General features: G+C 44.4%; 1 protein-coding gene across 3 annotated transcripts in view; it reads right to left on the bottom strand.

The window, feature by feature from the left end:
- Positions 1–17,751, bottom strand: part of BBS9 (Bardet-Biedl syndrome 9) — a 374,874-nt gene that overhangs the window by 41,101 nt on the left and 316,022 nt on the right. For all 3 annotated transcript variants that reach the window (XM_066584494.1, XM_066584497.1, XM_066584495.1), the window contains one exon: positions 13,161–13,343. In XM_066584494.1, the coding sequence (XP_066440591.1) occupies positions 13,161–13,343 (183 nt within the window). The remainder of the gene's footprint in view (positions 1–13,160; positions 13,344–17,751) is intronic.

The following is a 17,751-nucleotide window of genomic DNA, read 5'->3' as shown; positions in this document are numbered from 1 at the left end:
CATGGACCTGGGAAAAATAGGTGTAGTCTTTGACAGAAGGAGAGAGCTGGCGCCATACATCTACCAGTCCCATATCGGAGAGGCAGCGTGACAATCGCCTCAGTTTAGGTTGGGATATCTGGGACCGACCCACTGACGAGTCCAGCAGAGGATTTATTGTAAGGTTCAGGTCCCCTCCTAATATGATGGGGCCCTCTGCAAACTCCTTGAGTGTCTCCAGCTGCCCGACCAGCCAGGTTACCTGATTGGAGTTTGGTGTATATAAGTTAGCCAAAGTAAGCTTGAAATTATTGATGCGCCCCTTTAGATATATGACCCTGCCCTCTCCATCAGTGTGCTGTGCCTCGCAAATGAAAGTAATAGAGCTGTGGATCAAGATTGAGACCCCCTTCGAGGCCGATGTCGGGTGAGGATTGTGGAAGCCCTGCGAGTACTGTTTACCCGGCAAAGATAAGCACTTACCCCTCTTGTAGTGGGTTTCTTGCAGGAATGCGATCTTGGTGCCATATTTTCGTAGTAGTTGCGCTACATTGTGTATTTTGAAAGGGGAGTTAAGGCCTCTTACATTAAAGGAGGTAAGGCGAAAGCGGTCGTCCATAGCGAGTCGCGGAGGAGGGGGTATAACGGGTCATAACGCTGTCCTGAAGGGGAGAGAATCTGAAAACTTAGTAAATCTGTGCTTACTCTGTACGATAATGGGGGCAGTCCAGGTGGGGGAGGGATAAGGAACAAACGCAAGGGAGAGGAATGTGATACAATAGGGTGGCGTAAAACAGCAACAAAAAAAATATTTGTTATGTAAAAGACCAATTAGTCCTAAGACACTCAGTGGGGGTGACGTGCAAGGTGGAAATGCCCACTCAAAGTGGGGAACTGGTACGCTAGAGCGAAATCAGGCAGAGGAACCGGGTTGCACGAAGCCTGCCCTGACAGACGCCGGAGAGGACCATAGAAAAGTGCAGAAGACATCAACAAAAGGAAAGGTAACCTAGTTGAATCGGGGGAGAGGGGCAAGGGAATGAGAATAACATTTAAACTGTTAAACTGTTGGCCCAGAGAGCTTGAGAAAGAACGATTTCGGCCAGGCGGGCATGTAAGGATGGCCGCCTCGGGGTATACTCCGGGGTTACCCACAGCAGGGGCACAGTCCATAGAGCGATCACCCAGACTGACAAACAGAGTCGACTGCTTTGCTCTCAAAGCTCAGATGTAGGGTCAGCTGGACCGATAAGAATAGAGGTAGACAAAGTCACTCATTCACCCGCCGGGGTAGTATCTTGGCTCTTTTTCTTCTTGCCCCTGGGCAATTTTGCATTTTCTGCTGTACTCCATTCGGATGGGGATGGCAGGTTTGGGAATTTAGGCAGCTCGGGAAGCAGGAGCCAACTTGGGAGATCCACCGGATCCATCTCCAGGAACTCCCAGCACGCCTGCAAATCCTCTGGGTCACAGATGTTAAAGGGGTTGTCTCGCGAAATCAAGTGGGGTTATACACTTCTGTATGGCCATATTAATGCACTTTGTAATATACATCGTGCATTAAATATGAGCCATACAGAAGTTATTCACTTACCTGCTCCGTTGCTAGCGTCCCCGTCGCCATGGTTCCGTCTAATTTCGGTGTCTTCTTGCTTTTTTAGACGCGCTTGCGCAGATGGGTCTTCTCCCTTCGGCTTGGCTCGGCAGCATCGGTGTTTTGGCTCCGCCCCCTTGTACGCACCATCGAGTAGCTCCGCCCCCGTCACGTGCCGATTCCAGCCAATCAGGAGGCTGGAACCGGCACACGTCACGGGGCGGAGCTACGCGATGACGCGTACAAGGGGGCGGAGCCAAAACGCTGATGCTGCCGAGCCAAGCCGAAGGGAGAAGACCCATCTGCGCAAGCGCGTCTAAAAAAGCAAGAAGACACCGAAATTAGATGGAACCATGGCGACGGGGACGCTAGCAACAGAGCAGGTAAGTGAATAACTTCTGTATGGCTCATATTTAATGCACGATGTATATTACAAAGTGCATTAATATGGCCATACAGAAGTGTATAACCCCACTTGATTTCGCGAGACAACCCCTTTAAGCCTTCGGCCTTTGTGTAATATACCCCAACCGAACGGGAAAAGCCAGGCGTATCTGATCCCCCTTTCTCTTAGCACATCTAGAAGTTTTTTAAGTCCCTGTGGCTTCTGGCGGCTCTTAGAACGGCGAACGCATCCTGAAAGGAGAGCAATTTACAAATTACATCCCTTGGCAGTTCCGAATTCGCCGGGAGGGGTCTGAGCTCCCTATGAATCCGCTTGACCGTGATGGGTGCAGCTCTCTCGGGGTCAAGGAGGAGTGAGAAGATTTCTTTGGCCACCTTAGGGAGGCAGTTCACATCCCACGATTCAGGCAGTCCTTTAATGCGGACATTGCAGCGCCTGTTTCTGTTTTCCAAGTCCTCCTGTATTAACAAGGCTCTATTGAGTTGGTTGTGCTGTTCCCGCAGGACTCGCGCCATTTCTGTGGCATGAGTTGTTATGGAGGTAGTGGCAGTCTCCAGGTCCTCCACCCGCCGACCCAGGTGTCTAATATCTTCTTTAATCTCAGTCAACTCAGTCATTATGGGGTGAAGGGCTTTCATAATGAGGTCTTTCATAAACCCGCTGGATACCGTTTCACTGTCCTCACTGTCTGAAATAGCCTCCTCCTCCCCCTCCTTACTGTGAGCTGCAGCAGAGGTCTGTGCCGGCGCCATCTTGGAAGGGAACAGCGGCGAGCAGGAGCTCTTCTCCTTCAGGTACCGCTGCATATCAGCCTGCCCTCTGCTCGCCCGCGGGGTCCCTGAATGTTCCAAGTCCTTCTCCTTCCCCACTCTCTTCATCTCGGTGCTTCTGGTAGCTGCTGTGGGTCCTCTGTAGGAGTCTTGCCGAAGGAGCTCTGCACTCAGGCGGCCATTCAGCGCAGCGGTCAGGCTCCGTCCCCCCTGATCAACTATTGATAACCTATCCTAAGGATAGGTCATAAATAGTATTTTCACTGGAAAAACACCTACACTAGACGTGGCCCAGAGGTTAACACTGCTGCCTTTAAGCACTTCAGCCCTAGGTTCAAATTTGACTGGGGAAAACATCTGTATGGACTTTTTCAGTTAGATATGAACCTACAGCACTGCAAAGCAACAGTGCTAACTTCTGAGCCACCACACTTCTTTTTCATTCTCCCAAGGAGGAAAAGGAGAAAACCAAGAAGAAGGAACACAGAGAGAATATACAAACTGCATACATAAGCAGAAGAAGAACAAGAAGGAAAAAAGACAAATTAAGAGAAGAATGAGAAGGGGAGGAGAAGAATGTGAAAGAGGAGAAAATCTCCCCCTCATCCAGATGAAGAAGTAGCAGAAGGAAGGAGGGAGAAGAACCTTAGTGGTTATAATGGTTGCATTGAAGCGTTGGGGTCCTAGGTTCAAATCTGACCAAGGACAACATTTGTGTAGCTTCTCCTTGTTTCATCCTGTCCTCCTTACTCTCCTCTTCTGAAGAAGAAAGTGGAGGAAGCATGATGGATTAGTGGTTTGCAGTATTACCCTAGGTTTAAATCTGAACAAGGACAACATAGAGTTTGTAGAGTTCTCTTTGTGTTTCTTGTTCTTCTCCAGGGAAGGAAGAAGCATGGTGGTTTAGTGGTTAGCAGTATTGTCTTGCAGAAGCAGTTCTAGGTTAATCTTTCTGAGAACATCTGCATGAGTTTGTGTTTTTATCTTCTCTATCGAGAAGGAAAAGTAAGTATGGTAACTCAGAGGTTAGTACTGTTGCCTTGAAGTGCTGAAGTACTAGGTTCTAATCTGACTGAGGACAACATCTGAATGTTTTTTTTTTTATAGTCCATGCAGATGTTGTCATGGTGCTAGGATTCCAGCACTGGATCAGCAGTGCTAACTACATCCAATGAAGAACCGCCACCGAGTAGGACTCTTAGATAGTGTTTAATACCAGTTTGGTTCAAACTAATTTAAGCTGAACCAAATTTTATATGACATTCACAGTCGGCCAAACCAAACTTTTCAAAAGTTCACTTATTTTTACTTATGTTGGTATCCTGGTAAGCGATGGTTAGTACCTACCAAAAGTCGCCCAAGGCAAGGAAGCCAGTGAATTAGTAACAGGGTCAGCTAAGACTCATTGATGAATGTTGGTAGCGTAGCCTAGCTTGTCAATCTGATCTCACAGAAGAGCTATTGTAGGACAAATTTCAGCTAAAGTTTATTACTGGTTCTTGCCTTTGATAGAAACGTGTTAGGACACACAGGGAATGATAGCTAGCTGTGTATGGGTCTGTCCACCGCTGAAAGCTCCTAAAATGGGAATGTGAGCATCAGAACTGGACCATGGAGCAATGGACGAAGGTGGCTTGGTCTGATGAATCATGTTTTGTTTTATATCATGTGGAAAGCTGGCTGCATCACTTACCTAGGGAAGAGATGACATGAAGGATGTATTATGGGAACAAGGCAAGCTGACGGAGACAGCGTGATAGTGAAGAAAAAAAACAATAAATCCTGCACTCATAGGGACCAATGCGAAAGGAGACAGTGTGATGACCTGGATAATATTTTATTAAGAAAACTTTGGGTTCTAACATATAAGTTCATATTAATTTGACATGTACCGCCTACTAACACATTGTTACAGACTAAGTGTATGGCATTAACAAGATAATGCACCCTGCCGGACTTCAAAACTTGGTCACGAATGGTTTGTGCAACACACAAAGAGTTGAAGTTTTCCAAATTCCCCAGATCTCATTCCAATCGAGCAGCTGTAAGATGTGCTGGAAAAACAATCCTGATCCATTAAGGCCCCACCTCACAATTTACAGAACTGAAGGAATATGCTGCTAAACGGCCAAACTCTCGGTGCCAGAAACGACTGGACACCTTCAAAGGACTTGTGGAGTCCATGCATCCAAGCATCAGAGCTGTTTAGGGGCAGGGGTCTACAGAAAGCTACACAGGAATAAAATATTTTATATATATATATATATATATATATATATATATATATATATATATATACATACACATATATATACACACACATACATACATACACATATAGTGGTTCCTGTGCATGGATTCCCATTTTGAAGTTTAGAATGCTAAAATATTCGCAATTCATTCCAGAAACAAGGTTTTCTAAGAACACTAAATTAAATTAGGTCTGAAAATCGTAAAATGGTGAAGCAAAGCGATCAGGTATGCCGCTGACTGAGGGAATTTCAGGTTAAGGCTTATGACCCCACACTAGTTTCTTTTATTTTTGACATCAGATAGCCAAGTAGTCTGTATGTAATTTTCAGTGATGTGGAGACAAACCCGGCGCAGTCATAAAATCCCAGCAGTAAATAAATAAAAATATTCAGACCTTTTTACGGTTATTGTGGATAAACCACAAATATATTTGTTTGGACTCTAAACAGAGAAGCAGCATCCATTATGTTCTCAAATACACTTTAATGTCTGGAAACTAATCTGGCGCATAGCAGGTTTGGCTGTGAGGGTTCACTCCAGACTAACCTTACAGAACCAGCGCTTGACATGTGGGAAGAAGGAATCAGATACCTGAGATTGACTTTACACATAACTTGTCCAAAACAGATAAAATGTGAGTCTTATCATCCATGGAGCCCACACAGGCCAGCCAACAGCAACTGCTGTATATGCAACACTTCTTATGGAGAATGGCTCTTTCACTCCATAAATCAGGACAAGTATTGCAAGAAGGCGGTCAATGAACCTATGGAGCGCATGGCCACAACTCCTAAATGTCACATATAGCACTAAAGCACTATATTATATCATATATGACATCACTTCTTATTCATACTGCACCACTATAGTCCCTAATGTTGAACAAAAAAAATCCAATTTCATCGGAAGCTAATTGACCTCTAAGTATGTGAATGGGATGAGGGATTAGCCCCCACGAGAATATACAAACTCCATATGGATGTCCTGATCAGTCTCAGATGTGGTGTCCTAGTGTTAACCACCGAGCTTTATATATATGATGTATGTATACATAATTGGAAAGACGGTCACAGAACTTTTTCATATATGGATCAGTTAATATAGTAACATAGTATAACACGTTTATCCAAGTTCAGCCTATTACTCCCCAATGTTGATCAAGAGGAAGGCAAAAAAAACAATGGGATAGTAGCCAATTTTCCTCATTTAAGGAAAAAAAAATCCTTACGGATCCCAAGTTTGCTATTCGGAATAATCCCCGGATGACCAACTGGTAGCAGTGAGCAATGGTAGCAGTGTCTTTGACTACCTAATGCATTGGTAGTACATTAGTGGTCTAAGAATCACTATGGTGAACTTTGGAAAACCAAATAAGGGTTTGGGAACCGGCAGAATGTTTTAAATGGAGGGAGGCGAGTAATATTACCCCATCTTTAGAGGGTTGCTATAAGGGCCTTCTCCTTTTACTCAACCTGTAGCGAAGGCGAGATTCGTATCCATGTTTTGGAAAGGTCTTATCTGAGTTCTAGCTGATGCTTTTATTTCAGGACAGTATGTGATAGAACTCTATGTTGTTCAGCCTGTCCCATATACAGGGTGTACATGACTTCTAACATACTATCAGCCTTCTAATTACAGATCCAGTCACGTAGTTAATAGTTAACTTTTCTCCTCCTGGTGATATTATCTCTTATAATAAATCATCATATTGTAATAAGTTTAGATGACGTTTCTGGCGACATCCATTTGGACAAGTAGCTCGTCAGTCTAGGCTGAGGGGCTCACAACCTCATTACTATTGTTCCTAATAGACTCCTATAGCAGTAAGGTCTGTCCTTTAATGTGACATCCTGGAGATGTTTGCTGGATAAAGCTCAGCCAAATATTTATAGTAAAAACACAAAGAAAGTCATTCACGTCTTCATTAAGTCACTTGTAATTACAATCTGTGATAAAAGAAAGAGTTATTGTCACAACCTGGCGAGGAATTTTAGGAAGTAGAAATTTAATAAACATTATGATACAACACTCTCAATGTGTGGCTTTTTCACAATTACCTAAACTGCTGTCCAACAAAATGATTAGTTGCATACCATCCTGAGTGCATTCAAGGATAGGCACTCCTTCACTATGGTTATTAAAGAGGGAATGCAGCCAAAAATGGTAGTTACATGTCAGAATATTCATACCATTGGACCCCAATTATTCCCAAAAGTAATTAGCTGCAGTGCCTTATGAAGAGCCCAAATCCCCTCGGCACTGCCTTACAAAGAGCCAAACCCCCTCAGCACTGCCATATCCAGAGCCCAAACCCCCTCGGCACTGCCATATCCAGAGCCCAAACCCCCTCGGCACTGCCTTATGAAGAGCCCAAACCCCCTCGGCACTGCCTTATGAAGAGCCCAAACCCCCTCGGCACTGCCTTATGAAGAGCCCAAACCCCCTCGGCACTGCCTTATGAAGAGCCCAAACCCCCTCGGCACTACTTTATGAAGAGCCTAAACCCCCTTGGCACTGCCTTATGAAGAGCCCAAACCCCCTCGGCACTACTTTATGAAAAGTCTAAACCCCCTTGGCACTGCCTTATGAAGAGCCCAAACCCCTTGGCACTGCCTTATGAAGAGCCCAAACCCCTTGGCACTGCCTTATGAAGAGCCCAAACCCCTTGGCACTGCCTTATGAAGAGCCCAAACCACTTGGCACTGTCTTATAAAGAGCCCAAACCCCTTGGCACTGCCTTAGAATTTTTGTTATTGGAGAACTTTGACACAGAATTCTAAGGCTGGGTTCACACGGAGCGGATTTGCCGTGGAAATTCCGTGCGGAATTTCGCCACGGCAAATCCGCATGCGGCCGCTAATCCTGGGATTAGCCAGCCAAGTGGACGAGATTTCTCAGAAATCTCGTCCGCACGGGACGGCAAATCCGGCAGAAACCACCGCTGCGGCGCGGCTTTGCCGACTGCAGCAGGTCCATCCTTTTTTTCTTTCCGCTGCGGCCGCGCTCCCCTCTATGGGAGCGCCGGCCGCAGCAGAAGAGCGAGCAGCCGGCCCGCTTCAAAGCCGCCGCGGGTTTTTCCGCAGCGGTTCTCGCGGTTTTTGCTGCGGCCAAACCGCGGGATTTGTGTAGGGAATATGCCCCGTGGGAACCCAGCCTAAAGAAAGAACTACTGATTTAATGGCCTCTTTGTGAAGAATGATGTATTAGTGATGGAGATCTCTGGGTGGCAATAGGCATTTTGGGAGCTCTTCAGGTAACCTTGAGGAAGTCCTAGTGACTATACGAAAATAATCAGTAAGCAAAACTTTGCAGTTTAGTTCCTTTCATTATAGGAAGCATTAGAAGGCATTCTGGAATGTACTAACAGAAAGTATATGCAGTTACAAGAAAACGTAAACACACCATCTGAAATTACCAAAATGTTTGCATTGATTACTATTAAAATGTCTGATTGTTACCGAATTCACAATTACAGATAAACGCAATCTAAAGTAAAGCAGTCCTACCGTCCGTGCCTCTCATCGAGCACATTGTGTACATCAGCAGAGCAGGGAGAGAAATGGACTCGGGAAATGTATAACTTGTTGGTATGTTTTTACCAGAATCAGAAGGAAACTGTGCAACAGTATAAACTAAATGAGACGCAGCAGGAAACCTTCGTCTTGGGTTGGGGTACTTTAAGGAATGACCATCAGTATAGAGAGTCCCGTCACATTGAGTATTAACTAGCAAATTCAAAGGGCCAGTATGATGCAATGTTGCAGAATCCACCATTCAAATCCAGTGAGGACAATACATACGTAGGATTTACAGGATCTGCCCTCAAGCAAAAAGCCCTAAAAATGGGTCATTTACTGAATATGGAAGAATTACAGTGTAAACCCCAAGGGGACATGTATCCGCTGCACAGTAGAGCTGGATATGTTGGAACAATGTAGTAATAGGCCCCGTACTTAAATGAAAATACAAGTGGTCCACAAAAGTGTAAAGACCCACCCCCTTATTTACGTATACCACTAAAATCATGTTACATATACCCTGTTTCCCTGAAAATAAGACATACCCTGAAAATAAGACATAGCATGATTTTCCAGAATTTTTGAGGATGCAAAATTATTTTTCAGGCTTTTTGAGGATGCTTGAAATATAAGCCCTACTCCAAAATTAAGCCCTGCTAACAGTTAATTTAAAAAGTCAATTTAAATAGTGTCCAGGCAGCTATACATGTAAAAAGGTTAAACCTCTTTGAACAAAAATTAATATAAGACACTGTCTTATTTTCGGGGAAACACGGTATGCAATGTGTGGAAATCAGAATTTAACAATTTTTGTGATAACATACGAGTAACAAACGGGTAACTTAACTCCATGATCTCTGAAGGTCCCTTTTACCTTAAGCACCCAACAGAGATCCCACATTCTACCGCCAGAATATTGCTCCTGTGTTGTACACAGGAGAGACAGTCATTAATTACTTCAGAAGGGTTGGTGATCCGGGATTATTTCGATTGTCAGATTGGACTCAGGAAGGAATTTTTTCACTTAAATGGGGAAAATTGGCTTCTACCTCATTGGAGTTTTTTTTTTCCTTCTTCTGGATCAACATATGTCTTTTTTCGTCCTTACATACTATGTTGCTATGCTAAGTGAATGATGTAGGTGGAGCAGTCAGGGATCATTCTGACTGCTCACCTCCATTCACAGTAAACAAGAGTCGCTCAAATATTGAATGGCTCCCGCTTAGACGGGCCGACAGTCGCTTGGTTATTAGTTCTGCTAAAAACCAAGCGACTCCGACAAGTGAGCAATTTGGCATTCAGTACTCTGTCAGGGCCATGTGTACACGGGATGATTATCGCCCAAATTCACTGTTTCCAGGGATAATCCAGGTGATAATCGCCCCGCGTAAAGGTACTTTTAGGCTGGATTCCCACCAACACTAAGGTCTCTATTCAGGTTTCCATTTTCCTGCTCTGTCCCGGCCCAAACAGACCCAGCCTATAACACAAGTGAACTGACCACATTGACTATAAGGGGGTCCATCTGTCTTCCATCATCCTGTCCTGCACTGCGTTAGTCTGTTTAGGATTTTTGGATGGATCGGTGCTGGAGGCCCCAAAGCAGATGTGAACAGAGGCTTACTCGCTTTTAACTACCTAATAGAGATGAGCGAGCATACTCGCTAAGGACAATTACACAATCGAGGATTGTCCTTAGCGAGTATCTCCCCGCTCGGAAGAAAAGGTTCGGCTGCCGTCACAGGTGACAGGTGAGTTGCAGCAGTGAGCAGGGGGGAGCGGAGGGAGAGAGAGATCTCCCCTCCGTTCCTCCCCGCCGCTCCCCGCCCGCCGCCGGTTGCCAAATCTTTTCTTCCGAGCGGGCAGGTACTCGCTAAGGGCAATGTTCGATCGAGTAATTGCCCTTAGCGAGTATGCTTGCTCATCTCTACCACCTAACCATTCTGTGTCAAGATGACTTGAGTGCACAATATTATTTTACTGTTCTTCCATTTGTGTCTGCGGTCTCACATTTGACTCCCCTCCCATCATTTCCCCTTCTCATTGCACTGTCAATGTATCATGTATCCTTTCCCCACAAATGTAAGACATAATGTAAAGGAGAAGATCCTTCAGAATATCAGCACATACTGTGACTATCTTCCGTTTTTATGGGGGGGGGGGGGCTTTCTGACTACCAATAAAGATTACAATCTGATCTTCCCCCATCAGAATTGTACACCACACACTGTGACAAGTCTCATCATAAGTTTAGAGTGCGGGTGGAAATCATGCCCCTATAATAATGACAGGAATCATTACATATAATTTGGAAATAGGAAATTCTGCACAGGAAAATGACGAAAGTCCAACGTTGGGTTAGAAGCTTTCAGTCTTTATTAGATGAACCAGGCAGATATGGAGGAACAGAAGGACATGCGCCGTCCTACATGTTTCAGGCAAGCATGTCGTCCATTACCATAGACATGAAGGCACATGTGAGTAACACATATATCACAGCGAATAGCCAATGGGGTGCTTGGAACAAAAGCACATGACCCCAGAGGCAAAATACAATTACAAGGAAACAAAGTAAAAATATATCACTAATAATGCAATAAAAAGTCCCGCCGGCGGTTCATAGGCGTTCAGCATATCAATCCCAAATCCCTCTCTCTCGCGATGATGATCTCCACCCCGTAACGAGTGGTTAACTCTTTCAATACCGCAAACTTGTAGAGACAAAAAATTTCCTTTATGAATCAAAAAGAAATGGGATGAAACAGCCGATACAATTTTCCTCCCAGCATGTTTAATATCAGATACATATATTACTCACATGTGCCTTAATGCCCATGATTAAGGGCAACATGCTTGCCTGAAACATGTAGGACGGCGCATGTCCTTCTGTTCCTCCATGTCTGTCTGGATCATCTAATAAAGACTGAAAGCTTTCAACCCAACGCTGGACTTTCTTAATTTCCTCTAGAAGCCAATGGAACAATGGGAAGGACATTGCAATCATTTATGTATCTGGAGTTGAATGGCACGTGAGAGGCACAGCAGGTATCATGTGTGAGCCGAGGGTCTGTGGGGTGTAAGGGGTCCAACAGAGTCGGGGGCCTTCAAGCGATCCCTCTGCCAACACTGAAGTTACTACAGAGACATATAAATATATCATCTCAGTGTTGATTTTACGTTACAGAAAAATCCTTTTCTGAGGTCTTTGGCTTTAATGTGAGGTATATAAAAACGCCAACTTCCATGAGGCAAAATGAGAAAACAGACCGCAACAACATTCACTGGACGGCGCGGCTATCTGAAAGCACGGAGGCATCCAGCGGGACTTGTCCAGGAGTAATCAAACTCACATTTAACAGTTGTGATTGTACATGTTGTTTGGTTGAGAAGGAAGGTTGATGCGTGAACTGGCAGATATAGATTACACTGTATACATAGGAAGAGGCGAGCACCTTCCAGCACGGAGACTCTGAGAACCCAAGCTGGGAGGTTCATGAAGTTGACTCCTCTAATGTGTTTAGGATTACAGCTGCAACTCAATCCAACAGCTTTTTGGTTACCGTCACTTCATTACTTCGTCTGCCAGTAGGTTTGTTTTGCATCTCAACAAATTAAGCTTTACGAAATGTTATTTGCGTAATTTCCAATGAGCCGGGACAGTCAGATTCTTCATCTGCAGGTTGCTTGAGCCTGATGGGTGAACTTCAGCTACCCTCTCCATGCGTCTGGTCACCTAGATTGTGTGTCACGGACAAGAAATTCCCAAGGAATGTGGCTGCTTCTAGAAACTCTCCAAAGTGACCTTCAGGCTTGTGTTTGAAATACGATTCAAGGTCATTTTAGCAGTACTAACAGATAGTGGGCACTAGATATTGTACAGATAGATATTGGGTAATAGCATCAGCAATGGCTCTTCTGGCCATTATTCTATTTCTACAATGATACCAAAGTTCAAGAAGGCCATTTATTAAGGCTGTATAAAGAGCAAGCTGCATGCAACATGTACTACGGCCCATGACCATGGCAGTATGGCTCCATAGCACAGCAACCATATACAGTTATGGTCACATGCTGAACGTCCCTGTGGTTCCAATCTCGTACAGAGGTACATGGAGGGTTTCTTACTTAGATTCTGTATGAATCCAGTGGAGAATGTATTACTTCACCCTGCAAGTGGAGGGCCTATGAATCTGACCGAGGCAATGTGGGTCATCGCACGTGGTCCATGCACATTCACCATCAGCGTTTATTAACTTTTGCGCATATTACAAAAAAAAAATAAAAAAAGTTTGGTTTGCTTAATTATGTAGACTGCAAACCAGCCAAGGATCAGATAAAAATGCCATGCTCTTTATAGGCAGCCGTGTTTTAGTGCAATATAGAGTCCACCAACAGAAAGCAAAGTGCAGAGTTCTTCTTGCCAGGACAAACCCTCCTTCCATTCCGCAGGTGAACTGATAGTCATTCTACTACTTTCAAGTATAGAAACCACGATCTACAAGTAGTTCCATAATACAGAGCTGCCAGAAAACCTCCTCATACACTACTGAGCGTACTGGGGCGGTATGAAAGAACAGAACATTGGCTTTAGGAAAGATAACAATGGTAAACAAAATACTACAATAGAACAATCTTCTTACCAGTTCTTGGCCATCCTCTTGCAAAGGTAGAAACGTGGATTCCAAAATATTGATTTGATCTTTGCTGAGTTTCTGCCACAGTCCAATCAGCACAATTATCAGTTGTGTTGCGCTCTTCAGCTTAATGAACGTCCGGAAGAGGCTTTTCTGCAGTTCTTCAGCAGCATCTGCGATACCGACAACCTGCAAGGAAGGTACAGATAATTCAACTGATCTCATGTTTGAGCAAAGATAAAAAAAACATACAGTATCAAATGGAGTCAGCGCTCATTAGTATGGCTGCACAGTCCCATATTATGGAATCCACAGATTTCTATGGGTGCATATACTGTCTCTATCCTACACTGATTTTAATGGAGGTGCCCAGTGGTTCACATGGAATCTGTGAGAAAAAAATAATCAAGGTTTGCTCCATCGCACTGCTTCTAGAAGGAATAGAGGGTCCCAAGGTGACACTATACATGATGATACATGGAGATATGGACAACCAGGAAATCACAAAAGGGGAGATTGTGAACATGCACATTGGCTATATGTCGTCTGACTCCATCGATGTCAGTGAGACTGGCTGATCATCTACTATGTATGATGGGCAGGTACTGGGGGAATTAACCCTTTGCAATCCAATTTTGGATTCAGGATTTCCTAGGAGGCTTTTTCTTTCTGCCATTATACAATTGCGCCATCTGCTGGCTAGAGCCAGTACTGCGTTATTGGACATGCTGGAGAGGGCCCCGAGAACAGAGTGGCCAGTAATATACAGTAAGAATACCCTGTCGGACGTCTTCCGATATCAGAGCTGTACAGCCTTCAATCAGAATGTCTTTAGACGTCAGACAGTGGATTGGAAAGGGTTAAGGATCAAGCAGTTGAAATTCAACAATCCTTTTCTTCTCGGGAGTTAAGCTGATGCCAGAGGTGTCTCGCAGTGATCTTATGCCCTCACAACATATAAGACACATGTCCAAGTGTGCATGTGTACTGGGGATGGGGAGAGACAGCCATCTCTTGTGTATGGGCTGCCTTACTATCCTGGTCTTAACTTGTGCTTTGCTTTTGACTGGTTGATTGTCTATATTTTATGGAGTTATTACTTTGGCACATAGGACTTCATACATTTGGAATATCAGTCCACTTCTACTAACCTTTTATCATTTTATATCAAAACAAAGTTGGTCAAATTTGCAACAAAAAAAGTAGCTAAAAGTTTCACAAATGTGCCTTAAAGATAGAAAATAGATTGGCAAGCTCAAAAAAGTATCAAGCAGGGCGCATAAAAAATCATAACCAAAGTGCAACAAAAATGTGTCACCTTTTGGTCAAACTATGACCTAAATCTAGTAGTAAATCCGCCCATAGTGCTTCTATGTGTAATGTAAAGCTCGGTGCTCCCTGTATTTGGACTTCTATCACTTTTACATTGTATCCCCTGTCCATATATCCCCAAAAAGTGCTCATTTATATCAAGCAATAAGATCGCTGCTTTCGATGGTAACATCACAAAAAAAAGTTATTAGATATGAAAGCTGCACTTTTTGTCACCACTAGTTTTCATAAACAGCTACTGACATCACTAATTCCACAATTTTTAGCAAAAAAAATCATATTTGATTGTGTTTTAGGACATTCAGTGTAGGGAAGATATAATACTGGAAATCATTCAGAAACGGCTTATATCACAGCCCTCTAACGTATCTTACAGAAAGAGCATTAAATTAGCAGAAGGAATAGTAAAATATTGGATAGATCCACCAAGCCAATCATTTATTGGAAGCGCTTGTAATGGATCCGTTCAGCTGATGTCTACTGAGAGATAGAAGGAAATGGGTTGCAGGAAAGAAGGAACATTCTGCAGGCAAGTGACACAAAATACAACCCCCAAGTGGCACACAACTGATTGCATATCCTTCCACTCTGTAATGTGTGATATGATGAGCTGGACATACTGGCCCAATGTTTCCTATATTACAAATCTGCTATTCTTTACAAAATATATGCAGCTTAAGGTAACACTGCAATACTGTAATAAAAAGCTTCTAGAAGTTAGGCAGAACGTTTATTACAAGAGCTTCGGGACAGCAGTCTGTAAAAGACGAACTAACAAATCTACGCACAAATTTGGGATCTATCAAACCAGTCTTACAGATGTTACTTACATACTACACTCATTGTAAAACCCAAGCCCTTCCCTGAAGGACTATATATATATATATATCCCTCCCCTAGAAGGGTGGGCATGGAGGCTCTAATACCCTGTTGTACCACCTCTAGCTTGGATACAAGATGTGATACGGGTGGGCATGGAGGCTCTAGTACCCTGTTGTACCACCTCTAGCTTGGATACAAGATGTGATACGGGTGGGCATGGAGGCTCTAGTACCCTGTTGTACCGCTTCTAGCTTGGATACAAGATGTGATACGGGTGGGCATGGAGGCTCTAGTACCCTGTTGTACCGCCTCTAGCTTGGATACAAGATGTGATACGGGTGGGCATGGAGGCTCTAGTACCCTGTTGTACCGCCTCTAGCTTGGATACAAGATGTGATATGGGGAGGCATGGAGGCTCTAGTACCCTGTTGTACCGCCTCTAGCTTGGATACAAGATGTGATATGGGTGGACATAGAAGTTCTAGTGCCCTGTTGTACCACCTCTAGCTTGGATACAAGATGTGATACGGGCGGGCAAGACGGCTCTAGTACCCTGTTGTACCACCTCTAGCTTGGATACAAGATGTGATATGGGTGGGCATGGAGGCTCTAGTACCCTGTTGTACCACCTCTAGCTTGGATACAAGATGTGATATGGGTGGACATAGAAGTTCTAGTGCCCTGTTGTACCACCTCTAGCTTGGATACAAGATGTGATACGGGTGGGCATGGAGGCTCTAGTGCCCTGTTGTACCACCTCTAGCTTGGATACAAGATGTGATATGGGTGGGCATGGAGGCTCTAGTACCCTGTTGTACCACCTCTAGCTTGGATACAAGATGTGATATGGGTGAGTATAGAGGCTCCAGTACCCTGTTGTACCACCTCTAGCTTGGATACAAGATCTGATACAGGCAGGCATGGAAGCTCAAGTACCCCGTTGTACCAGCTATAGCTTGGATACAAGACGTGATATGGGCAGACATGGAAGCTCTAGTGCCCTTTGGGGCCACCTCTAGCTTGGATACAAGATGTGATACGGGTGGACATGGAGGCTCTAGTACCCTGTTGTACCACCTCTAGCTTGGATACAAGATGTGATATGGGTGGGCATGGAGGCTCTAGTACCCTGTTGTACCACCTCTAGCTTGGATACAAGATGTGATATGGGTGGGCATGGAGGCTCTAGTACCCTGTTGTACCGCCTCTAGCTTGGATACAAGATGTGATATGGGTGGACATAGAAGTTCTAGTGCCCTGTTGTACCACCTCTAGCTTGGATACAAGATGTGATATGGGGGGCATGGAGGCTCTAGTACCCTGTTGTACCGCCTCTAGCTTGGATACAAGATGTGATATGGGTGAGTATAGAGGCTCCAGTACCCTGTTGTACCACCTCTAGCTTGGATACAAGATCTGATACAGGCAGGCATGGAAGCTCAAGTACCCCGTTGTACCAGCTATAGCTTGGATACAAGACGTGATATGGGCAGGCATGGAAGCTCTAGTGCCCTTTGGGGCCACCTCTAGCTTGGATACAAGATGTGATATGGGTGGGCTTGGAGGCTCTAGTACCCTGTTGAGCCATCTCTAGCTTGGTAACAGGGTGAAATCTCTTCTCTGTGTCGTACAGGCGTCTCGTGGTCAACAAGCTCCACACAAGCGGAAGAAGAGGTCACTGCACACAAGGAGCCTCCAAGAGCCTCTTATAGGCCAAGGGTGGAACCACTTTTAGGGTCTCAGATGACAGGGCCGTTCATCTAATCACCATAACTCATCATCTGTATATCTGCCTGAGATGGAACTGCATGCACAGTTTTGCAGCAAAATGATAACTTCTTCTTGGGGCGTAATTTTCTTTTTTTGACAGAGTGCACAATCCTGATTGGCAGACAGATTTTTACTCACACCAGAAGTTTCTGACAGTTGAAACATCTTTCATTCAAATCGATTTGCTATGTAGGGTGTTGTTTTTCTTCTTCATTGTTAATTGCCAGGCTGCACTTGTACTTGCTAATGTCTTCAGGGGCAAGTACAGGTACATCTCAGCAATTAGTGGTAAACCGCGTGCCCCACCTGAGGCCTGGAAGCACTGTGTTCAAGCATCCTTACACAAGCTCATTTAGAATGATACTGGCCGGCTTGGACAGTAATTAGCCAGAAAATTACAGGTGTAAATGCCCCCCTAATCACTATGCAAAAAGCTTTTAAATGTAACCGCTATGTATAACTATAAGTGACGTGGGCCCAAAACGCAGGCGGAAGCATCTAGATGCGTGTTTACAAGCAGCCTATTCTTCCAGAAATGCAACCTTCTGACTTCATAAGTCTTTCTCTTGTGAAGTCGAAACGTTGCATTTCTGGAGGAATATAGACAGCCGCCCCTGAGACGCTGCCGCTTGTATCCTTCTCATGGTTTGTTGGATCCTTGGATTCTGGATCG

The sequence above is a fragment of the Eleutherodactylus coqui genome, chromosome 12 (genome assembly GCF_035609145.1).
Source record: "Eleutherodactylus coqui strain aEleCoq1 chromosome 12, aEleCoq1.hap1, whole genome shotgun sequence".
Classification (NCBI taxonomy): Eukaryota; Metazoa; Chordata; class Amphibia; order Anura; family Eleutherodactylidae; genus Eleutherodactylus; species Eleutherodactylus coqui.
Note: the sequence above shows the minus strand (reverse complement) of the source record. Positions and strands in the feature narration are given on the sequence as shown.